The 26,115-nt window shown below is 42.4% G+C and overlaps 1 protein-coding gene across 1 annotated transcript in view; it reads left to right on the plus strand.

The window, feature by feature from the left end:
- Nucleotides 1-11,958, plus strand: part of STAM (signal transducing adaptor molecule) — a 59,555-nt gene extending 47,597 nt beyond the window's left edge. Inside the window, exons 10-14 of the mRNA XM_056114539.1 lie at nt 324-411; nt 1,142-1,196; nt 1,883-2,036; nt 6,124-6,299; nt 10,658-11,958. Coding sequence (XP_055970514.1) covers nt 324-411; nt 1,142-1,196; nt 1,883-2,036; nt 6,124-6,299; nt 10,658-10,889 — 705 coding nt within the window. The 3' untranslated portion in view covers nt 10,890-11,958. The remainder of the gene's footprint in view (nt 1-323; nt 412-1,141; nt 1,197-1,882; nt 2,037-6,123; nt 6,300-10,657) is intronic.
- Nucleotides 11,959-26,115: the final 14,157 nt, after the last annotated feature.

Here is a 26,115-nt window from a genome sequence, read left to right on the forward strand (position 1 = left end):
AGATAGAGCTTTTATAGACTTTGACTCAAGCCTGTTCCAATAGCTGGCCCTAAATAATTTTATATTATTTGTAATGAATAATTCGCTAAAAATGACCCAAAAAGGTATCCTTAGAAGAAAGAGTCTGCAGATGTTGTATCTCACCTTGAAGCCATTAAACCCTTGAAGAGGTTTTGACTTTCTGTGATACTAAACATGAGTACCTAGTGCATCAAAGCAAAAGTAGAATCTTCAGAAGTGAATTATGAAAGTTCTCTTTCCATAAGCCAGGCCGGTTTGGTAGGTGATTGCTATTTCTCATACAAGCTCCATAATTCCCGCAGGATAAAATGGACCAGTTGTTACAGATGCTGCAGAGTGCGGACCCCAGTGATGACCAGCCCGATCTTCCAGAGTTGCTGCATCTTGAAGGTAATGCCGACTTTCCATTAACTTTGCAAATGAGTGATAATCAGAGGTTACATCTAGCCTTCTGTTGCAGAATCAGTGGATATTTACATAAAATGAAGAGTAATATGCTAATATTTCTCTCTTCTGACTCAGTCTCAGTTTTAATTGCAATTGGTAAATTTTGAATTCTTAGATTTTTCTCTTGAAATTTAATATTTTATTAAACATTTTAGAAACTGGGTTTTTTCCATTTGCGGTATCTCTGCTTTACTTTCATTAGCCACCACCTTTTTGTTTTGTTAGATCACACCTGGGGGTGCTAATGGGCTTTTCCTGGCAGCATGTGGCGCTGAGGATCAAACCTAGCCTTTTGCGCTCAAAGCATGTGCTCAGCCCATTCAACCATCTTTTAGTGTCACCATCGTTAAGATAATCTTAATTTAAAAAAATCAATCTTGGGACAGGGAGATTGTAAGCACACAGGGCACTTCCCTTGCATACAGCTCACCCAGGCTTGATTCCCCAGAACCACATATGGTCCCCTGCGCACCATCAGGAGTGATTCCTGAGCACTACCATGTGTGACCCAAACCCCCACCACACCAAAGGAAAAAATGAATCTTGGGTTCTATGGATAAAGTTAATGTAAATATATTCCTTCAAATTAGATCCCCTATGTCTTATATAAATATGTTTAAAACGTTCTCCTTTGCTGCATTTTCCTAAATTTCATTAAATCCTTTCATTTTAGCAATGTGTCACCAGATGGGACCTCTCATTGATGAAAAGCTGGAAGATATTGATAGGTAAAAGAAAATGTGCTGCGTTTATACGTGTCCCCCTCCCCAACTTCTCTCTAAACTGCATGATGGGATAGAGTCAGCCTGTCTTTCCTTCTCCCTCCCTCTCTCCCTCCCTTCCTCCCTCCTTCCCCTTTCTGCACGTGTTTCCCCTCTCTTCCATGGGCTGACTTGTGGTGTGTGTTCAAGGGTTATCTGCATTCCATCGATCAAACAGATCAGCCTTGTGCAAAGCAAGTGCCTTACCTGCTGCTCTGTCTCTTGGCCTCCCCTCCCTCTCATTTTAAACATAAATGAGTGTCTCTTTCAGTTTTCTACTAGATGTGGGGAATAAAATTAGACCTGTTCTTTTTCGTTTCTTAAAGTGAGAATTTTTCTGGCCTTTACTTCAATCTTTTTTCAAAATAAAGGTAAAATATTGTAATTATATATTTGCTATAATGGCAATGCTAGAAGCTGTAAAAGACCAATCTGTTACCACTGCCTAGGAAACCTAGATATTTTGAGGTAAAAACAAGTAGAGTAAGTTAGAACTTCATCAGTGCTAAAAATACATGGTGTTTTCTGTCTTTAGGATAGAATTTTAATATTCCCCACTTAGATCAATTTTGCTTTTACCATTGTTGTACAGTTTCTAATATTGTTTCATTTGAATCTTTAATAGTATTTCTAATGATTGTATTCTATTTCAGGAAACATTCAGAACTCTCAGAGCTTAATGTCAAAGTGATGGAGGCACTTTCCTTATATACCAAGTTAATGAATGAAGACCCCATGTATTCCATGTATGCAAAATTGCAGAATCAGCAGTATTACATGCAGCCCTCTGGAGTTTCTGGTTCTCAGGTAAGATGGCAAATCCTTGATATATCATTTATAATTCTCCAGTATAGTAGACATTATTTAGAATAACTGTGTAAATGAAGTATACACACACATACACATGTACGCATGTAATATATGGCTAAGCATGCAACGTATGCTAGTTTATATCAGTAGGAATTTTATATTTGTTTATTAAGTTCTAGAATTGGCACCAACCCCAGCAGTGCTGGGTGGCCTGAGGCTTTCTTGATTTGCCAGGGTGGGTGTGGGGGCGTGTGGTGTCAGGGATGAAACTCTGGACTTCAGTATGCTAAGCCTGTGCTTTGCCAATTTAGTTATTTCCCTAGTTCTCAATAATCATTTCAAAGAATTGTTTCCCATAGGGGTGTGCATCAGAACGATTCATCAGGCTTTGGAATGAAATAACAGGAGCTAGGCGGTAGTGAGGGTTAGAGCCTCTCCAGCAGGCCCCTTGGCATGAGTTCCACCTCCAGCACCTTGTGGTCGCCTAGAATGTTTGAGTCTGAGCAGCACAGAATCCCTCGGGGCCTTGTACTGAACCAACAGGCTCATTTGGCCAGGAATGGCTGATGGGCCCTTCGCGCAGAAATACTACTGAAAATTAAAAAGGAGAAATATTAAAATAATATTATAATAAATAGAAGAATATAATCTAAAAATAAAAGAAAAGCACAAAAAATATTAAAATAATAAAATATTAGCACTGTCATCCCGTTGTTCATCGATTTGCTCGAGCGGGCACGAGTAAACATCTCCATCGTTACTGTTTTTGGCATATTGAATACACCATGGCAAGCTTTCCATGCTCTGCTGCGTAGGCAGGATACTCTCAGCAGCTTGCTGGGCTCTCCGAGAGGGACGGAGGCATGCAAGGCAAATGCCTACCTGCTGTGCTCTCATTCTGGCCCAATAAAATACTATGAAATTCAAAAAATGAAATGTTTAGACACCACTACAGACCTGTTTATTTTTCAGCTTTAGAACCTTCATATATAAATTCTTTCTTTGATCTGCCATGTAAAATCTTTTTAATTTGATAAGGTCCCATTTGCCTATTTAATTTTTGTTCTTTTTGTAAATGGAGTTGAATCAGTCCATCCATCTGAGAGTTTGTCTCTGAAATCTGTTCTGTTCCAGTGATTTGAGAGTCTATTTTATTTTATTTTGGTTGTTGTTGTTTTATAATTTTATTTATTTTTTTATTGAATCACCGTGAGGTACAGTTACAGACTTAAAAACTTTCGTTCTTACATTTCAGTCATACTATGATCTAGTACCCATCCCTCTACCAGTGCCCATTCTCCACCACAAATGACCCCAGTATCCCTCCCACCACCCCTACCCTATACTCCCCACCCCGCCCCGTCTCTGTGGCAGGGCATTTCCTTTCGCCCTCTCTCCTTTTGGGTATTGTGGTTTGCAATAGAAGTATTGAGTGGCCTTCATGTTCGGTCTATAGTCTGCTTTCAGCACTCCTCTCCCATCCCAAGCAGGCTCTCTATGAACACTTTATTTGGTAATCCCTTCTCTATCTAAGCTGTCTTTTCCCCCAGCATGTGAGGCCGGCTTCCAAGCCATGGAGCAATCCTCCTGCTACTCACCTCTACTACAGAATGACTTTTTCAGAGTTGCTTTGTTCTAGACATTTAAACAATTTTACTCAGTTCTCACACCAAACCTAAGATATTAAGACTGGTACTTTGAACATCAGGTTAAAAGGTAAAGGTAAAGGCCCTCCCGTTGATCGTCGATTTGCTCGAGCGGGCCCAGTAACGTCTCCATTGGAGACTTTGTTGTTACTGTGTCTGGCATATCGAATACTCTCGGTAGCTTGCCGGGCTCTCCGAGAGGGGCGGAGGAATCGAACTCGGGTCGGCCATGTTGGCCGCTTGTAAGGCAAACGCCCTACCCGCTGTGCTATCGCTCCAGCCCTGAGCAGCAGAAGAACCCCCATATCTGCCACTTTGAACATCATTGATCTAGATATATCAGCTGTCTTTCACTTGCTTTGTGTTTTTTAAAATTTTTTATTAATTCACTGTGAGTTACAGTAACAAAAATTTCATGTTTGGACTTTGATCATACAGTCATCAAACACCCATCCCTTCACCAGTGCACATTTTCCACCATCAAAATCCCCAGTATCCCCCCCCCCCCCCTTCCTATACTTCCCCTTGCCTGTGTGGTAGACAATTTGCAAAATATTCTTTCTCTCCTTTAATTGCCTTCAATATTTTGAGACCAGTCCACCACCCCTCATACCTGCCAAAAATGTAGTTGCTAGACACAGTGTTTTGTTTTGCGTCTTACCGATATAATGTCATGCATCACTTTCATGGCTACGTGCTCTAGGAATTCTAAGATTTCAAATTAGAGTCTGAAGAAATCGCTGCAGCAAGTTGCTCAGGTCCGAGATTCGTTGTGTTTCTCTGGATCATGGCCATGTGGGAGCTTCAGTGGATGGTGGGCAGATGTAGCATCATCTCGGCGTTCCATCAGGGTCGGGGGAAGGAGGGCCCTCTCCTCCCCTGTTCCAGGAGACTTGGGATTTACTGTCACCAGTACTCGTACCTGGTGGTGCTTCTTGCTGGCTTCTTAGAAAATGGCAAACACTGCAGCTCTTAAAGGGCAGGCGGAGGGACAACGCCTGCCCCTGTCTGGAGCAGCCCAACGGAGAAGGCCTATTGCAAAGTTTTGGCCATCTCTATTGCAGGTTGCTCAGGTTTGAGATTTGTTTGTGTTTTGTCTGTTTCAGATGACTCTTATGGTTCAGCAGGAGTACTAACATAGATGATTATTGTCTTGTCTTTAGATCACTCTTTTCTTTCCTAATACCTGGTGTTCTCTTTCAAATATGTGACATGGAATGGCCTAATATAACTGAATATTGGAATATTCAATAGTGTTCCCTTACCGTGTCCTCCCCCGCCCCCCCCCCCCCCCCACACACACACACACACTGTGTGGGGACCACACCCAGCTCTGCTCATGGATTACGTTAGCCCTGGCTCTGTGCTCAGGAATTACTCCTAGGGAGTGTTGTTCTGGAGGACCATATTCTGGAAATTGAGCCAAGATCCATCTGCATATAAGGCAAGTGCATTACCCATTGTATTATCTTTTTGATCCCACAAGGATAACCATCTTTTCGCATTCTGTTTAGAAATGAAGTGCTAGAATATTAACATGGGGCTTGAGTGTTGATTCAAAGGCTGGAGTGCATGCCCTGTATGCAGGTGACCTGTACCTAGAATCCTGAACACCACCAAGTATGTGTGTATAAATATATATATATATATTTATATATATATATATATATATATATATCAAGAAGGAAGAAAGGAAGACAGGGACTGAGTGATAGTGCAGGCTGTAAGGCATTTGCCTGGCATGCAGCTGATCTGGGTTTGATCTCTTGTTACCCCATACGGTCCTCCGAGCAACCTCCAGGACTGATCCCTGAACACAGAGCCAGGAGTAAGCCCTGAGACTGCCACGTGTGGCCCTAAAACAAAAATAATTTTATTTCAATATTTGAAGATACATTTATATGTGAGATAAACATTAATGTTTAGATGAAAATAAAGTCCATAAGAAGCCCTATCAGTGAAAATTATTTTTTAAAATGCCTTTCAGGGTGTTGGGAGGATCCTCTCAGGATGGGAAAAGCATGCTGAAAGTAGACTATAGACCAGACATGATTGCCACTCAGTGCCTCTTTTGCAAACCACAACACTCAAAAGGAGAGAGAGAACAAAAGGGAATGCCCTGCCACAAAGGCAGGGGGATGGGGGTGGGAGGGATACTGGGACCCATGGTGGTAAGAAATGGGCACTGGTGGAGGGATAGGTATTTGATCATTGTATAATTGAAACCCAAGCACAAAAATTTGTAAGTCTACAACTGTACCTCATGGTGTTTCACTAATAAAAATAAAATAAAATGCCTTTCAGTAGAGTAATTTAAAAAAAATGATTCCAAGTATATAATTGTTTGGGCTTTTGCTACTCTTGTCACTGTAAAGAAATGTCCTTCCTACCCAAGTCTTTAGAACCTCTAATTGTTTTCTCCTGGTTGCCTTTTCTAGGTATATCCGGGGCCGCCTCCAAGTGGTACGTACTTGGTTGCGGGGAATGCACAGATGAGCCATCTCCAGAACTACAGCCTTCCCCCCGAGCAGCTGTCTACGCTCAGCCAAGGAGCAGTTCCACCATCTGCAAACCCGGTGCTTCCCAGCCAGCAGGCCCAGGCTTCTTACCCTAAGTAATTTGAGTAGTCACTTTTTTATTTGCTTATTTTTAAATTTTTTAAAATTATTTTTCTTTATTGAATCACTGTGAGATAGACCCTTACAAAGCTGTTCAGGATTAGATTTTAGTCATACAGTGTTCCAACACCCATCCCTCCCCCAGTGCACATTTCCCATGACCGGTGTCCTCAGGTTCCCTCCCATCCCCCTACCACCTGCCTCTATAGCAGGCTCTCTCTCTCTCTCTCTCCCCTCCCACCTCTCCTCTCTCCATCTCTTCTTGCTCTCTTATTGTCCATGATCTTCAGTAACCATAAGGATTGGATAAGGAAAACTGTGGGTCAGCGTTGTATGTGCTGTTTGTGAGGCTGTTAGAATAGGGCCGGGTGGGAGCCCTCCTGTAGCATTGTGCTAGCCAACAGCCAGTAGTGCATCGCCAGTTGGTGGGCCAGTGCTTGCCAACTTCATTAAGTCTAGAGTATTCTCTAAATACATGAGTAAATCAAGTATAATAACTCATTTATTGGTTTCCAGTAACTCATATTCAGTTTAATTTTGCCTTTATTATGTTGCTTTAGAATTTATAGTACTGGTTTGTCTCTTCAGGACAAAAAAATATTAATTTTGTCCTGTGTGAGGATTTAGTATACATTGCAGCACCATGTAATGGTTGACACGAGATAGTATACAAGAAACTACATTCCCTGGTGGTTCATGAGACAAGTAGTTGTTATGACAGGCCAGACTATTTTAAATCATTTACTTATAGAGCCATTCATCACACTGTGAAATATATAATATATATAATATGTTATAATTACATAAATTTGGGCTGAAGCGATAGCATAGTGGGTAGGGCGTTTGCCTTGCACTCGGCCGACACAGCCAACCTGAGTTCGATTCCTCTGCCCCTCTCGGAGAGCCTGGCAAGCTACCGAGAGTATCTCGCCAGCAAGGCAAAGCCTGGCAAGCTACTCGTGACGTATTCGATATGCCAAACACAGTAACAACAAGTCTCATGATGGAGACGTTACTGGGCCTGCTTGAGCAAATCGATGAACAATGGGAGGACAGTGACCGTGACATAAATTTATTTTCTGCTGAAAGCAAGTAAAACTTAGACTTTCTAGATTGGAGAGAGCGATAGTACAGTGGATAGAGCACTTGCCTTACACTTAGTGGGTTTGATTCCCAGTACCCCATATGCTACCCCGAACCCCACCAGGTATGATCCCTGGGCATAAAGCCAGGAGGAAGTTCTGAGTCCTTTTGGGTATGGCCCCCAAACATACAAAAACAAAATAAATGAAAGTTAGACTCTCAGAGTTCACCAGGGTGTGATTCTAGAATTGGTAATATTCTGACTCAAAACACTTTTTGTGTTTGGGGGTGCAATTTTTTAGTGGGGGGTGGAGGGCGTTGTTTGGGACCCATGCTCAGTGGTTCTGAGAGTTTACTCCTGGCTGTGCTCAGGGACAGTTTCTACAAAACTATTCTTGGTGGTGAAATTACCTAGTAAAAGTCCCAAATTCCCCTCCTATATTACTCATCCTGAAATAGTCATGCATGAGTACTCACTGGAAGCAGTACCTTTCCCCAAATGCTGTGTCATGGTGTCAAAGTATGCTTTAGTTTTTATGACTAGAGACTGCTTGGGACCCATTCTTAGGATCCTGAGAGATTATTTTTGTAAATGAGGTCATTTGTCAGTAGGTGCTTTGCCTGCATGTTTTGTAGAGCTCTGACCTCATATTGCTTCTCTTGGATTACTCTGGGTATTCTACCTGAGGATAGAATCCCGGGCTGGGGCTGCCTGACTCTACCCAGACACAGTAGCTATTACCTGTCACCTTTCAAGAAACACATGTACTTAGTGATTTCTTGAAGTAGTTAGACTGGCCAAAATTCTTACCCTCTTTTGGTTAATGGAGGGGGGGGGGGTGGGGACACATAGCTGTGGGCTTCTGATTCTGTTCTGTCTTCTGGTTCTGTTCTCCTCACTTGGTGCTGGGGATCAGGCCTGTGTTTGCAGCGTGCAAGACAAGTGCTTTAGCTGCTCGACTGTCTTTCTGGCCCCCCAGATTCTCGAGAATTCTTTAGTTCTTTGCTTGGCTTTGTCATAACTTCAGCACCCGTCTTTTCCTGTGTGCAACACTGTTCCTCTGAGCCCTCACAGCATGTTAGCACTCTTGTGCTTTGGTGCCCTTCACCCACTGTACTACTGAGAGCGAGAACAGTCTCATTTACCCTTTTATCTGCACTGTTGGATAGTGATGCTTAAGCAGGTATTCATCAAGTTTAGTGAGTATTCATGGTGGCAGTTTCAAGTGTTTTATTACGCCAATGAGGTATCACTTTTCATTTCATGCAAAGGATTCACCAAAACTTTTAGGCATTTTAAAAAAGTTAAAGCTAAATGTATAACATACAGTCTACATAAGTATGCCAGAAGGAAAGGTGCTGTGTAATGTGCTCGTGTTTGTGTGTACACATTGACTCTGGCTCTGAAATTTTGCATTAATTAAACTATGTTCAAGTGAGCCATTTACCATAGGACTTGAGAGAAGAGAGGGGTGCTGGAGGGAAGAGGAGAGAGAAGAGAGAGATTGAGAAATTAGGCTAGAGCAGTAGTACAGTGGGGAGGGTGGCTTGCCTTGCACATGCCCACCAGAGTTTGATTCCCGGCATCCCATATGGTCCCTCGAGCACCACCAAGAGTAATTCCTGAGTGCAGAGCCAGGAGTATCCCTTGAGCATCCCTGAGTGTGGTCTCCCCAATGCCCCCCTCCCCCCCAAAAAAAAAAAGATTTAGAAAAAATATTGGTCTTATGGTTATCATTTCCCCCTTCAAAAGATCTCACTGATAGCTGGGAAAGAGGCCATTTGTGAAGTGATCGTGATGACAGACCTTTGCACTGCTGAATACTGAATATTTCGTCTGGGCCAGACTCTGCTAGATGCTTTATATCCAAGTATGATCTCAAGTTTTTTAACTTCAAGATTTTACTGGCATGTAGGCAAACTCTCAACAACTACCTAATTTATTACAACATAAATTGCAAATTAGTATGCATTAGGAAAATCTCAGGGTTTAGTTCAGGGAAGGTTTTTAAGAAAATATGGTTTTTGGCCACCGGCTGTCTTTAAAGCACATTTCTGCCTTCTGGGTTAATAGCCTGAACCAACCTGCTTGGGAGGTGCACTTGTGTTTCCTACTCTGGAGAAGCCTGCATTCTCTCTGGAGCATGTTTTCTTTCTCTCCTTCCCTCCATTTCTTGAATAAACTTAGAGAAAATATTTAGGCTGGAGAAAAAAATGGTAAGAAACATTTTTTTTATTATGACAATATGAAATGACATATCTGTGCAGTTAGTGAAGATGGGAATTGTGCATTAGTACAGATTGCACACATTTGGTGTTACTAAGGGGTGCGACTTATTAAACTGTTCAAGTCCCCTGGGAGTGGCACTAGTCACGAGAACGATGGTAAGAGTTTGGGTCTTATTACCTGTGTTTTTCTGTTTCTTAAGTTGAGGTATCGAGGCTCTCGATATCATTTGTATTATTGTTTTGTGTTCACAGTGCCCTCTGCCAGGCTGGTCAGGGCTCAGCCCTCCTGTTAGCTCTCACCTTGATAGCCGTAACAGTCTTAACTTGAATTCTGGCTTCCCCCCTTGTCCCAAAACAAGCCCTTTAAAAGTGATGGTCAGACCACATCACTCTTCTGTCCAGCACCTGGGATGCTTCTGTTTTATTCCTGTATACCCTGGGATCCTTCCTGTGCTCTGCAAATCTCTGGGCATTCTCATATTCCTCCTCCCCTAATTCTGCCACTTCCTCTCTGCCACTCTCCCTTTTGCCGAGCCTTCGCTGCCTCCTTTGCTATTTCTGGAACATGCATGGCTTTCTTTTCCTCTCAGAAGCTTGTGTTCCATCACTGTTTGTCGTTAGCTTTTTCTTGATAAGATTCCTCCCTTGTGCTGTTTTAGGTCTCTGCTTAATTGTATTAAGAGGACATCCCCACTAGCCTGTGTTAAACTGGAATCTCTTGTTTTAGGTACTCTATATACTTTCCTGTTTTAGGTACTCAATTATACTTTCCTTTTCTCCATCAGTTATTAACACTCAACGTAGTGTACGTTGATTACCAAATTTCTTCAACTAGATAAAAGCTTCACCATAATAGGGCCTCACCCTCTCATCTTCCTCTCACTATTCCTGTGCCTGAAATAGCCATCTTTTACCTATTCTAGGTATTGAGTAAATAGTTTCTGAATGATTGATGGAATGAATGGATGTGCAATGAACAGCTGTCCAGTTTCTTTCCAGAGGACATGAGTACTTGTCTAATTGCATGTTTTCACCTCCGTAGCGCAATGGTCAGTTCTGTTCAAGGAAGCACGTATCCCGCCCAGGCTTCAGTCTACAGTCCTCCTCCTGTTGCTGCTGCAGCCGCTGCTGCCGACGTCACGCTCTATCAGAACGCAGGAACTGCCATGTCCCAGGTGCCAAGCTATAATCTCACGTCGACTCTGCCTCAGGCCGCAGTCTCTCAGCAGCCCCCTCAGCCCCAGCAGCCGTATTCTCAGAAGGCTCTGCTATAGGACTCCGGCTTCTCCTGGTGGCACATGTCTGCTCGACGCCCTTGACAGTGTCACTGGCTTCGTCATATGTTAAGATTTGTTTATCCTCAGCTTATAGGAATCTGTCTGGGTCAGAAGTTCAAATATTCAAGAAGGTAGAACTCTCTTGGATTCACACTGACTTGTAAGAGGTTCTCCTTTCTCCTTTCCCCAGAAGGATGAAGCTACACACAAGAAATTAACTTTCATAATATGAAAAGAATGAGACGAGATTGTCTTGTACAAAATACTCATTCTGCAAAATGTCAAACATACAAAAAGCTGTTTTGGCAAATATTGTGTGCGTGTATATATATACATATAGAGGGAGATGTGTAACTTCATTAGTGGTCATTTTGAATCACAATGGCGATCATGTGAATATATTTAACACTGTTAAATTAATTTACGTTGCTATTTTATTTTAATCATGAACAACTACCATGTTTCATAATTTTTGTGTAAATTTAAGATAATCTCTTAAACTGCAGGACAAAGTGATAGCCTATTTACGTGAGGTCATCCTCTTGCCCATGTTTCTCGTTAAACTACTTTTCCTTTCATTGTGAGCAAAATTACAACACGCACTTTCTGTAGCCTCTTTCTGCAGCCTCTGTACTACTAGCTGTCATCACACCAGCGCACAGTAGCAAAATTTGGTGCAATTAGAGCAAATGATGCTGTTCCCTTTAAATCGTTATATTTTGGCATGATATTTCAGTATATTGTGGGACCATGAGACACAGTTAAGTAGGATCATATTCTTTATACCTTTCTTTGTCCTGGTTGACGACTAGGTTTTTTTAAGCTGTATACTGTGTTTCTTGATGGCAGCGACACCAAAGATAGAGGCAATGAGTAGAAATTTTTTAACTGGAAAGAAAACGTGAATCACACTACATTTTCAAAATCTATTGTCATTCTTTAGAATATAAACAAAATTTGACTCCTCTGTCTTATCTATCCCATTAGTGGTCTTTTAAATATGTATGTCTTTAGTGCTTTGTATTCTTTAATTCTCATTAAAATGGATTTAAGTAGATGTTTCAAAGTAATCTCTATCCCTGGCTTTTCTTAACGATACTATTGTTACCTTTTGAACTGGTTTGGGGGCCTGTTCTCTTTCTCTCAAACTTCTAACAAGTTTGTTTTGGCTTCCTATTCAGATGGATTTTTAAATGTTTTTCTTTTAAACCATATAAAATATGCTCTCCACTGACATTTTAATCTTCTTGAATATTTATAATTTCCCTAATGTGCTATACTATTGTTTAACACTCTTCTTTAAACAACTGAGAAAACAGATTGAGTGTCTTAGTAAATCAGTTGCTATAACAGATTCCATGTTATAATTGAACATTTAACCTATATTTTCTGAGACCAATGTAATGAGGTAACCTGTTTTCTTTCTTTTTGACAAATGATTAGTTGTTGGCAAATAATATTAATGGTGACTGACTTTAGAGATTCAAATCTGGAGCACATTTTCAATTTAAATGTTACACTCTGGTGTTAAGTTTTCCTGAGTTTAGAGGATATCATTCTCAAATCGTAAAGATAAAATTTGAATTCATATTTATTGTGATATCTTCTATTCCAATTTGAAAATTCTACTTTAATAATTGTCCCATTGTGATGTTTTTCCTTTGATATATTTCTTTACCTGTGGCAAATGTATCATTTCCCATATTACTTTGATTGGCTTTGTGCTGTAAAATTAATTATGTCTTCTCTGGTATGCTTTTTGCCCTGTAAAGGTCAAATAATGTAAGGTGGAAAGAAGCTACCTTATTACAGTGCATGTACATTTTCTTATTCTTAGGCTTAAAAAAGTTTAAATGATGAATACTTGAAATGTAACTTCATTATTTTGTGCTTTTCATTTATTAGGTACAAAGATGTCAGATGGGAAAAAAATGATTTGTCAGGTAGAAAAATTTCAACAAAGATGAACCACTGATTTTTTTGAGTAATGTGACCAGGGCTAGTTAGGAGCCAAATGATTTTGTTTGAAAAACTAGTATATGTGTTGCACTTCCAAAATAATTTAGCTGCCTGCTTTTGAGAGGAGTCTTACATTTAAGATAAATTCATTATAATGTGAATTTCTGTGAAGCAAATTTTACTTCTCAGTTTAGTTCTTTTAAAAGTTTGGGGTTTTTCATAAACATCCAGTCTAGTTAATTACATGACATAAGTCGCTAGAAACCCCCATGACCAATTGGATATGATAATATATCAGTGCCCTGTATTTGTTGGGAGTAGTCTGTGGTATGTACTTCATGGAATTTTACTGTCTTTCCTAACTCTGTGCTCCTCCTTCCCTTACTCTGTTATCTGTCTCTTCTGTTCACTAAGAGACCTTTCTATGTGCCTAGAGATTTCCTTCTTTATATTAAAAACTACTGGAACTTTGATTCTGTACTTTTTAATTCTTGTATGTAAAGTGCTTATTAGACCACCAATTCATTTCTGTTATTTACAGCTTTCGCACAGGAGATATATAATTCAACTGAAAAATATTTTCAGTCCAAAGTCTCAGATTTACATTTGGCATAAATGAAAACTTACACTATGTGTCAAGTTAGTGTCCCATGTAGTATATGTTGGTTATAGGTGGTCAGACTTTTGCTCATTACATTCAAACCAAGGTTTTCTTTCTCTCACCTATCTGGGTTTACTTGGCAATTGGTTGAAGAATTAGTAATCAAATTGTAATTTGCGGTTTTACTCCTACAACATTTTTATTTTCTAAGTTAATTTTTTTAATTTGGTTAACTGCTATGCCCCTTAGAATAAAAATGTGCAGAAGAAACTATTTCTTTGAAGATCTTGTTTGCAGTTATCTTTCATTTTAAAATGATGGTTAGAATAAATGTGTTTGTCAGGTATCAATAGATACTGATATTCTGTACATTTTGATATGTTCTGAATACAGTTTCATGTATTCATTTTATTAGTGTGATTCCCTCCTTTGAAACGATACTGTTTAGTATTATATTTTTGAGGTTTCCTAGCTTTAGCAGTAGTTTATCCTTATATTCCAGAGCATTTAATTTATTTTTTTTTCTAAGTGCAGGATTACATATTAATCTTATTAAAATTCAGTAACACCCTGGGTAAAAGCAAACTGGACTTGTTTTAATGATCTTCTAGTGGTCAGATACTTAAGGGAAAAATTTTATATTTTTTTAAGAGTAGTATCCAATTTTTTTATCTGACTCCCTGATCCGTAACGAGTATCTTTTGAATTCATAGCTTCAAAATATGTATGTGTTTATTTTACAAATTATGCAAGTTCTACTCTGTTCAGCTGTTTGTACTTTATAATAACCCCCCAAAATACAAATTGCTAAAGGGTGAGATAAAAAATTAATAGATTTTGTTATTTTATTTCTGTATCTTACTGGTTCATTTTATTTGTATTTTAGGTTGTATATACCCAACTTGAAGACCATTGTTTTAGAGCATGAAATTGAACAGAGGTTGTGCATGATATTAGAAGCGGTGCTATTCCTGGAAACTTTTATATTAATATTTTTTAGATCAACAGAAACATTACAAGGATAATCACAACACCTATACTGTCTAGATTCACTAATCATTAAACAGTTTATCATATTTATTGTATGTTTTTATATGCATATGTTGAATGAGTATGCACACATCTCCTATGAAGGTGTGAATTTACTGAAGAGAAAAGAAATTTTTTCTTTTTCAAAGAGCTCATTGTAGTTTGTTTCCCTAATGTTAGCTTTCACAATAGAGCTGAAAATATTTTATAACCCCAGTAAAGATATTTCACGGGATAGTGGCTAATCCAATGTTTTTATGGCATAAGTCTTTTAAGGGCAGGATTGTCACTGCTTTATTACTTTAAAAACACATAGTATATACACTTTGTGAATGGTTTTGGCTAATTATGTGTATGTGTAGTTTGTTAGCTAGTTAAGATACCAAATATTTATGAAAATTAGTTCAATGTCTATATGATAATCACTGCTCTCAAAAAAAAAAAGCAAAACATTCCATTTTGAAAATACCTCTATGCCTCACCAAAAAAAGTTAAATTAATGCTAAAAAAGCATGGATATTCTTTAGTTAAAAAATGTAATAGTAATTCTAAGGGAGCTACTAAAGATAACAAGAGAGCACGGGTGGGGCTGGAGAGTTAGCCTAGGGGTTAAGGCCTTGCATCTGGCAGACCCTGTGCAGATGGTCCCCTGCACATTGCCAGTGCAGCCGTGGAGACCCCATCCCCCCACCCCCCAGCACGTCACAGTGGCCCAGGTGCTCCTGACACTGCGGGCTCAAGCAGTACCACTCCCTCAGCTCCCCTTCACATTTCACCACCCGCCCAGGTGGCCTAGAATTTCTTGGATGGACTTCTGACCTCCTGACCATGGACAGGAGCACTAAGGCTGCCCACCCACATCCCACCCACCACCATCCGCAAATAACTACAGGTAAATTCACCTTAAGTCAGTTACTGCCTCTGGTAGATGGCACATGAGAAAGTAAGGTAAAGGTAAAGGCCCTCCCGTTGTTCATCGATTTGCTCGAGCGGGCCCAGTAACGTCTCCATTGGAGACTTTGTTGTTACTGTGTCTGGCATATCGAATACTCTCGGTAGCTTGCCGGGCTCTCCGAGAGGGGCGGAGGAATCGAACTCGGGTCGGCCATGTTGGCTGCGTGCAAGGCAAACGCCCTACCGCTGTGCTGTCGCTCAGTATTGTTAATTTCCATTGTTAAATGTATTTGTTTCTATTATTGCAAGTGCTGCTATGATGGTATTTAGGATTGAAGAGAGGAGTGTGAACTAAATAGTGAGGATTAAATTGTACGGTTCATAGTTTTCATCTTTGGTGCTGGCCAAATGTTTAGTATCCTAAATAAGGTGCAAAATCAGTGATGACTTGTTTTACATCATAAATATGTGACCTTGAAAAATACCATTATATGTTTAGTTACAAGTTGCCAATAAGTATTGTTAGTCATTAAAAAGAGATGGACATTTTTTTTTAAAAAGTTGATTTTTCTTAAACCTGCCTTTTTCCCTTGTGTATCAGTTACATGTATTTACATGTATCCATTACTTACATAATTACAGAAAAGAATCTCACGAATACACTTTAAAGTTTTCTCACACTTTAAAGATTATTCCTTATTGCCACTTATAATAAAATGATTTATAAATATGAAAGTATAAATTTTATAAATATACAAATTTCTAAGGGCTGGGGGGAGTGTGGCACATAGAGTGCTTGCCTTGCACGTGGCCAACCTGGGTTCAATTCTGGGTACCACGTACAGTCCTCCCAGCCCTGCCAGGAGTGATCTCTGAACAGAGCCAGAGGTTGCCCGGTGTGGACTCCAGAACTATATAACTTTATATTGTTATATACGTACATATATATTAATATAATTTTATATCCCCGGCTTCCCATGTGGTCCCCAAGCACTGCCAAAACTGGTTCCTGTGCACAGAGCCAGGAATAAGCCCTGATGAACATTGCTGTGTGTGGCAATGCTCAGTTCCATATATCCTCAGCCCCAGGTGTCTTTTCCATTTTCCCACTAACACCCTGGCAATGGGTTTTAAGGTAGAAGCAATATTTTCCCTGATGTGGTTCTGGTGATACATGTGTTTTTGTCATAATCCATTTTTCACCAAGGTAAACTACCAAGGTAATCTGGTTCTCCTTTGGCATCTTGCATTTTGATCACAGTTGGTGAGGGAAGGCATCTAACTAGTCAGAAGATGTAACCATTTATTCAGAGTTGAGGGGGAGCAGGCCTGGCTGGGAGGAGAGATACCTAGGTGAGAAGTGGATCCCCAGATGCTTTTCCAAGTTTAGGGGCTGCCCTGATAGAGCTCCCAAAACTTGGAAGAAAATGACTTTACCCCTGATAAGTCAAAACTGAAAAAAATTTTGGAGAAGGTCTGTTTTGGAGCCCGTACTGGGTGTGGTGTTGAGTCGTACGCCTGGCTCTGTACTCTGGGGTCACTCCTGGCAGGCTCTTGGGACTTCATAGTGTGCTGGGGATTAAACCAGGTTGGCTTCAGGCAAGGCAAACACTCTGATCTCTGTGCAATTGCTCCAGACCAGAATCTGTCATGTTCTATTTAGCCGAGTCAGAAACATTTATTTTTAAAAATAGATGTTATAACTAATAAAAGGCTGAGCATTGTTTAAAAAACTTATTCCATCCTTCTTAGACATTTATGTATCATTCATTTCTCACTATGTACACATAGATATTCTTAGGTCCAGGGATTGGCGTATTGGATCACTGCAGCTTTGCTGAAAAGTAAACTGAAAATTTAGAATCTATTTCCTAAAACTTGACTGAAAATTCCATATAAACCAGAACCTCGTTTTTGTCATTCCTGTAAACTTAATTTCTAGGGTGTTAAGTGGTACTAGACAGTCATTGGATAAGTGGCAAACATATAGCTCTCCACTTTTAATCAGTTAAAGAACTACAGTCCAGTGACAATGATTATAGTTTATAAAATGCTAACAAATAGCCAAATGTAGCTTGTGAGCTCTTTGCTTATTTATTGCCTGAGATTGTCTTCACAAAAATACAGTGAACTCTTTGTTTTTCTATTGCCAGATTATAAACAATAAAATGTGCAATGCTTCTACAAAAAAAAAAAAAAGATGTTATATTCTCCTATGAAATACATAGATTGTTGGCTCCCTGGGGAAAAAAGGAATCTTGGAAGAGCAGACCTGCATTCCCACAGCTGCCACTCCGTGTCTGGTTTCCCACGACGCTCCCTTAGAACTTCACCCTGAAAGCCTTCAGAATTGTGCGCACAAGTAAACCGAGCAATCGAGACAGATTTTGACCACTGCCCCAAAACCAAAAATTTAGATAATTTTTTTCTCTTTTTTGGGGTGCTGACCCACTCTGAGCTGTGCTCAGGGTTTACTCCTGGCTCTGCTCTCAGAGACTGCTCTTGGCAGGACGCCAGAAATCATTTGGGGTATCTAGGTTCGAACTGGTATAAGTCAAGAGCCCCACCTACTGAGCTATCTTTCCAGCCCCAGTCAGGAGAGGTTTCAATGAGAAACTTGCAGTCGAGAAAAAGGCCTCTGGATGGGACTCTCGTTCGGAATGCAGTAAAGATAGAGTTTATAGCTGGTGGAGTGGGGCCTGGTAGGGGCCCTGTGGATGAGAATGACTCAGTAGAGATAGCCAGGGTGAGGGAGTGTTCTTGCTGAGGGCAGGCCAAGGGGATCAGATAGCAAGGAAGGAGTGGACTGTGCCAACTGACTTTGCAGGATTCTAGCGGGGGCGGGGCCATGGAGGCCAAGCAAGGACATGGCCACGGTCAAGGGGGGAAGGAAGGAAACAAGGAGAGAGCTTGTCACCCCTGCACTCGTGTTTGCATTACCCCTGGAGATAAGTGTGCTTTGGTTTCCACTTGAAATGTGAGTGGATAGAAATCGTAATCTGCTGAGCACTTGTTAGAGGACATTTACAGGAGAAACTCAATTACAGGAGGAATTGTAGATCTTGTTTGAATTCATTTCAATTTAGAACCTGAAGCATTGTGAATATTACCCTTGTGTGATCATTTTGGTAACCTTTTCCACTGTAACCCATTGAATCCCATAAACCAATATGCATTTAAGTTCTTTATTATTGGTATTTTTTTATGTAGTTACTAGAAAACTTTACACATATGGTTGATTTGGTTTCTCTCTGTTTTTGTTTTTGTACCACACTAAATGGTGGTTAGGACTTACTTCTGGTTCTGCCTTCTGGAGTCACTCCTTGTGGTGCTCAGGGGGTCAGAGGGGATGCCGGGTGCTGAACCCAGATCAGGTGCGTGCAAGGCAAACCTGAACTGCACAGAGCTACCCACTGCACTATTTCTCAGCCCTCATGTTCTATTTCTGTCAGACCTACGAATTCTAGGGCCATGCTTGTGTGTGTGCGTGAGTGCATGCATGTGTGCGTGCGTGTGTGCATATGTGTGTGTGTGTGTGTCTCATAGCAGGACTTTGAGTTATTTGTGAGTACTTAGTATAATGTAAAAGCAGCTACAATCCCAGGTTCATTTTCCTAAACCTCAGGGTTCTAATCTCGCCATGGTAAATCATATGAGACTCAACTATAGAGTCCAAAGTCTGTCTGTTAATAAATTATGTAGAGAAAGTGGTTGGGGCCAGGAAGACCCGACAGGTGGGGAGCAATGCACTGGAGGCTGGAGGCCAGGAGCCTGGCCCCCAGCGGCTCCCCATGTGCCACGTGTGGTCCTGGATGGAGAGCTGTGTGTGACTTCCTACCCTAACCAAGCCTTTGCACCCCAGTGAGGATTGCTAGTGCGTGTGTTTGTGTGTGTGTGTGTCTGTGTGTCTGTGTGTCTGTGTGTGCGTGTGTATTTAAGAGAGAGAGAGGAGAGCTTGGATCTTTGTTACCACAGCAACAGCAAAGGGAAGGGAGGGTGAGGAGGGCAGGAGTGGGGAGGCAGCACTCTGGGTCTCTTTCATAAGAACACGAATCCCTTTATGATATAATCACCCCTCAGAACACCCCAGTTCCAGAATCTTCATGGCAGGTAGGATATACCCATCTGGGGAGTACCAGGCATTCAGTCTACTGCGGGTGTAAAGTGTATTGTTGTTTAATTTTATTGAGGGCCACACCCCCACACTTCAGGGCTTACTCCTAGCTCTGCTCAGCAATCACTCCTGGCGGGGCTCAGAGAACCTTATGGGGTGCTGTGGATTGAACCTGGGGTGACTGAGCTGTACTGTCTCTCTGCCCCCCCCTCCAAAATTACATCTACTTTTCAAAAAATCAAACGTTTTAGATCTTTTCCAGTTAACAGGTATTGTTACGAATTTACATAAAGTTCTGAATTTAATTTTTCAATCAATAGGTGGTGCTGCTGCCTTAAAAAAATCTTAATCGTGAGAAAATCCTGCTTTATTTCTGAAAATCTCAAACAGAAGATTGTTTTGGCCTCAGGTTATTTGGGAAAGGATATGCAGATCTTTCTGGTTGGTTTGTTGTTCTGTCTCTTAACATTGGTTTATAGGATTTGATTTATGAAGTGAACTACTGTGTGTTCAATAATGAATGGAGAAGCAGTGGCTGTATCTACACTACCCAAAGCAGAGGTACGTTATGGAGCCTATGACTGGTGGTTTTCTGACACATGTGCTGAGGGTATCTTCTTGGCCTAATTTGGATTCAGAGATAGGAACAATGAGCCAAAAGATATGTTAAGGTTTAAACTTTTTTTTTTTTAATTGAGGCTGGAGCAATAGTACAGCAGGTAGGGCATTTACCTTGCACACAGCTGACCCGGGATCAATCCCTGCATCCCATATGGTTCCCCAAGCACCACCAGGAGTAAATCTGTAATTCTTGACTAGTAGACCCAGGAGTAACCCCTGAGCATTGCAGGATGTGATGTATACATATTTATGGTTTGGGGGCTATATGTGTCAGTGGTTGGGGTTTACTCCATTCTCTGTGGTCAGGGATCACCTCTATGGGGCTCAGGGAACCCTATGGGGTAACAGGGATCAAATCCAGGTGAGCTGAGTGAGAGGCAACCACATTCCTCCTTGAACTCTCTCTGGCCCCTTATATATCAAGAGTCAGCATGAGTTTCCTGGAGATGGCATCCCGAGTAAGGAACGTGGCAGCTTTCTCTTCTTGCAGCATTTTCTCATGAGTCTTAGGGGCCAGAGAGATAGTACAAGATAAGGCATTTACTTAGCATGTGAATGACCTAGGTTCAATACCAGCACCCTCAATACCAGTTCCCTCTGCCCCATCAGAAGCAATCCTCAAGCACTGCTCGGTATCGCCTAGAAACCAATATCTGCTTCCTTGATCTGTGAAGATGCCACTGGTCCATCCATTCAGGAAAAAGAGCACTTACAGGAAGGAGGAAGATCCGTGCAGATCCCAAAGCTGTGGGCAGTTCTTATCTGATTCAGATTGTCAAGATAAGAAAGTCTCCGATGACTCAGTCTCCGTTGCTCAGAGATCACTCCTGATGGAGCTTAAGAGATCTTGGTAGTGACAGGATTTGAACCAGTGTCCATACAAGGCAAGCACTGTAACCCAGTGTGCTCTCCGGCCCCCAAACTATTCTGTGATTTAAATGCAAGTTTCTCTTTTTCAAGAGCCATTGTCTCAGCATAGCATCTGGTAGGAAATGAAGTCCAGCAGAGGTTTGAGCCTGAAAGTGGGAATCTCGTGACCAAAAAGTCAGAAAAGAGCGGCCAGGTCCCGGGCAGGGATGGCGGGGGGCAGGGCACATTCAGGAACTGGGAGTCCCACCACTTTCCAGGAATGGTACGAGACGCTTCTGGACCCAAAGCCTTTGCACAGACAATGTGGTTTATATGCCCTCCCCTCCTCCTGGGTGTCTGGGATTGGGGCTCTGTTTCTGGCAGAGTGCATACATCATTGACCTCACCCCCACTTCCCCTCATAAAGCCTTGGTCCTGGGTCTAAAGCACCTTTCTGTTGACATTAGTTCATGGGAATGTCTCAGTGGCCCTGGTGCTTGAGCTGGTTCATGTGACTGGCTCTGAAAGATCATACCCTCCAGCCCAGACTTTACCCCCAAGCCTCCTGGCTTTGCTGATTTACTTCCAGTGCTTTGGCTTTCCTCACCCCAAGTCCAAGAGGCTGAGCTCGGCAAGTCCTGCTAGTGAATCATTAAAACTGGGCGTGAGCCTGGTATCCCTGAAACCCAGCACGGTCTAGTCACTTGCTTGAAGGAAGTCATAAATAGACGCTGACATCAGATCTGTGCCTCTCCAACTTCCAGGGCAAGGTAGATCTTAGCAACCATGATGCTTCTTGCAACTGGGAAATTTGATGCAAGCTTCAGTCAGGCCTGTGTCCTGTGGCAAAATCTGCTTCCCCTGGGCTCTTGAGGTCTTAATAGGCATGTGGAAGTGCCTACTGTTTTGTGAGTGTGGAATAAGGCAGGGTTTTGGTGCAAGGACTTGGGAGCCTGAAGATGCTGGTAAAATCCCTGGCTTTTGCCTTAAAAGGGAGGGATAGCCCTTGGGCAACGGGGACTCTTAGCAGAGGTGCACATGTGATGGTTGAAGCGCTCGCCAAGGGTTGCTGTGGAGCTCACGCAGGTGCCTTGACACCAATAACACCTTTTCCATGTTGGTGCTTGGGGTGGGAGGGCTTCACCCCCTTCTTGTGGAGCACACACGCAACTGGCATAGCATCGCCAGGAAACACTAATGTTGCCAGGGATCACAGGTAGCAGAACTGTGCGGCTCAAACGTCAGAGCTGCAGGGATTAGGCTTGGTCCATGTAAGACACTGGGGATTAGAATTCGTGACCACACACTTGCCAGGCAGGTGTGCTGTCTCTGCACTATTCTGGGCCCGGCTTTCAAGCTACTTTTATTCTGAACAAGATAAAAAGTGGATCCAACAAGAGTGCCAAGTTCTTAACTGACGATTTAGGACAACTTATTTGGAATTTTTTTGGGGGGGTGGTTCCCTCGTGGTGCTCAGGAGACCCCTCCTGTGGGTCTGTGACAACCTCTGGTGTTTGGAAGTCTTCAAGGCTCAGATGGTGGTGCTTGGCAGGTGGGGACCATGTGCTGCCAGGGATTGAACCAGGTCAACTACATGCCAGGCATGTGTTTTATATACCTTGCACTATTCTCTAAAGTCCCTTAACTGCTGTTTTAATTTTTTTTGTATGTAGGAGTACTGCTATTTAGTCAGCCACTGATTAGCTGATTGAATTTTGCATGAACTCCACCTTACTTTTTCCCCCCATTTTTAATAATTTTATTTATTGAATCACCATGAGAGCAGTTACAAAACTTTCGGATTTAAGTCTCGGTCATACAATGAAACACCCGTACCTTCACCAGTGCCCATTCTCCACCTTCAAAAACCCCAGTATACCCCCATCCCACACCCTCCGCCTACGTGTGGGGCAGATGATTTCCAAATCACACTCTCTACTGCTGTTTTAAACCGCTACACAAATTAGTGTGATAGCTGTGTGGAAGGGATATCTGTTCCCTTCCTTCCTGCTTCCCTCCTTCCTTTCTTCCTTCCCTCCTTTCTTTCTGTTCGTAATTATAATACAAAAAAAAACTATCATACGGGAGCATCATTAATCTTAATATTTTATCTTTAAAATTTTCTTTTGCTGCCAGGAATTAAACCCAGGGCCTCATATATGCCAAGCTCTACTACTGAGCTACACAGCCACAAACCAACATCATCATCATTGTGGTGTCTAAAGGACATTCTGATTTTTGTAAATTTCAGGAGCCACCATTTAAAAGCTGCTCCGTTAAAAGGGTTAGGAAAATGCATATGGAATCGCAGTGGCTCTTAACCACATTGCTAATTTGCTAGCCTGAGAGATGGAGTTCTGCTTCTCCTATGTGATAAATTGTGAGTGATAATGACGTAAACTGAATTTTCACCTCAAGTGCTTTACTGGATGACTTGTGCTTCTGAGCATCAGTCCTGTATCTGGAAAAACTTCTGGTCATTGTAAGTGATCAGAGAATGAGACTCAGGACTTGCTCCTCTTCGCCAGCTCCCCAGAGATCCCGCCAGATTTCAGAGTAGTTTTCCCAGCCACCAGCTCCTTCTTTTTTTTTGCACATCAGCACCATAGTAGCACAGGAAACAAACCACGGATATGCCAGAACATTCTTGACAGTCTGTACATTTTGTTTCACAAGTCCTACACGGAAAACAATGAATGAACCTTGAGACTACAAATGCTCTTGCTAACAATTTCGGAGATGTTCAGCTTTGGACTTCCTGCCGGCCGGAAGGAAATGACAGTTGGAAGTGTGGCGAGTAGGTGTCCTCCCCTGCTCAGTGCGATATCTTCTGCTTACTAAAATAAAAAGCCCTGCATCAACACTCCCACATGGAAGTGAGTTCTAACCACAAAAGTCAGCTTTTGCACCCCGGGCCGCTCTTTACAAAACCAGCTCTGCTCCCTGCTAGGAAGTTGTTAGTTCTGACTTCTGGGAACACCAAAACCTTCTCAGCCAAACCCGAGCCATGCGTGGTCTGCCCATGCTCCTTCCATGTTCTTCCATTACTGGCAGTACAATTGGTACAGCCCAGCGATATTCCAGGACAGTGCTGAGAAATGATGGTGCTCAGACAGTGCCCGTGTTGTATGCCAACAGGATTGTGTTGGGGTGGGGGGGGCTGGAGCAATAGCACAGCGGGTAGGGGGTTTGGCTTGCACGTGGACGACCTGGGTTTGATTCCAGCATCCCACATGGTCCCCTGAGCACCACCAGGAGTAATTCCTGAGTGCATGATCCAGGAGAAACCCTTGTGCATCGCTGGGTGTGACCCAAAAAGAAAAAAAAAGCAGGAGTGCAGTCCTTGGGGGTTCCCTAGGGTGCAGACACTCTAGGGAAGGTGTTGGATACCAAAACACACTTGGGCTTCTGTACTGCATGATCCTCTCAAGTGGAAGAGTAGGTCCTGAGCACTTTTGGGTGTGTCCCCCAAACAAACACCAGCAGCAACTAATACTGGATCATTCAAAGGAGAAAATGGGAAACATCTAGAGTGCATCACAGAAGTCTTCTCAGAGAAGGTGAGTTTGGGGTCTGCATTGATTTTTTTCCCCCTCTATTAATCACTAGAACTGGATCTTGGCCATTGATGGGATTACATGGCGCCAGGGGCATTTATTGGGTGTAACTGTCTAGCTACTGGAAGATGGGGGATCTGGGTGGAGGAGGCCTAGTCCCAATCTGAGCAGGCTTGGAGATCTCAGCCCCGGGTCCCACACACCTGGGTTCCTCTGCCGGTTCCTTCTGTGACTATAAAACCAAGCTCCCTGAAGAGAGCAACACAGAATCTCCTGACACCGTGCCTGGCTGTCCTCACTGGGGCCTCTTGGAGGGGGCAGGTTGAATGTCCCTCCCCTCCCTAAGCAGAGCCCCGGAAGCTGAAGAACTCCGGAACCCAGCCACAGCCATGCTAAGACCACTCTCCACACGCTCGGACAAGCTTCATGCATGAAGGAACCGGCAGAAGAACCCAGGTGTGCGAGACCCGGGACTGAGATCTCCAAGGCTGCTTGGATTGGGACTGGGCCTCCTCTACCCAGATTCCCCATCTTCTGGTAGCTAGACAGTTACACCCACCAACTGCCTCCGACGCCATGTAATCCCATAAATGGCCAGGATCCAGAAACTATAAAACCAAACTTCCGGAAGTGTGTGGCACATTTGTGGCCACATGACCTCTATTGTCTAGTTCTCACTCTCAGAGAACCCAGCAGGCTACCGAGAGTATCCTGCCCAAACAGCAGAGTCTGGCAAGCTCCCCGAGGCATATTCGATATGCCAAAACCCAGTAACAATGATGGGTCTCATTCCCCTGACCCTGAAAGAGCCTCCAATGTGGCACTTGCTAAAATCTCAGGGCTAGGACGAATTGAGATGTTACTGGTGCCTGCTCAAGGAAATCAATGAACAACGGTATGACAATGAGAGTTTGATCACTAGAAATACCTATTGCTATAGAAATGGCTATAGAAATACCTATTGCTATAGAAATCAGAGAGAGAGAAAGAGAGTGCGTTGCTTTGAGAAGTAGCTTGGAGAATATTCAAGTCACGCATTGGCGAGAGGGAAAGCCAATGAGAGCGGATGCTTGGTGGAACAGTATGGATAACACAATCTCATTTTCAGTTGAAAATGATGTCATTAGGCCAGAGAGATGGTACCGGGGGTAAGTACAGGGTGCATTTGGCTCGTGTCCTGCTGACTCTGATTCGAGCCCCCAGCACTAACAAGGATCCCTCCTGAGACTGAGCCAGGAATAGCCCCTGAGCACCACAGGGTGGGCCCTGGGGTAAACAAACACACAATCATTGTTCTGTGAAGTTGGTCCCCAAAGTGTGAACAGTGGGGTTCCTGGGCTGGCTTGGTGGCATGGAGTTGGGTCTCCATTGCTCCTTCAGTCCCTGTGTCCGTGGGCTGTTTCCCAGGCGTGGACATTAGAAATACTCCAAACAAATCAAATTCACATGGCACCAGCTGGATGCACATGGGCCTTCTGCGCTGTTCCTGGTGCTTCTCTCCCCTACCCCTTTAAAAATTATTTTATTTTTTTTTTATTTTAGAGCATAGCAAAGCTGTTCATGATTGGTTTCATTCACACAGTGTTCCAACACCCTTCC

Source organism: Sorex fumeus, unplaced genomic scaffold (assembly GCF_029834395.1).
Source record: "Sorex fumeus unplaced genomic scaffold, SorFum_2.1 ptg000026l, whole genome shotgun sequence".
Taxonomy (NCBI): domain Eukaryota; kingdom Metazoa; phylum Chordata; class Mammalia; order Eulipotyphla; family Soricidae; genus Sorex; species Sorex fumeus.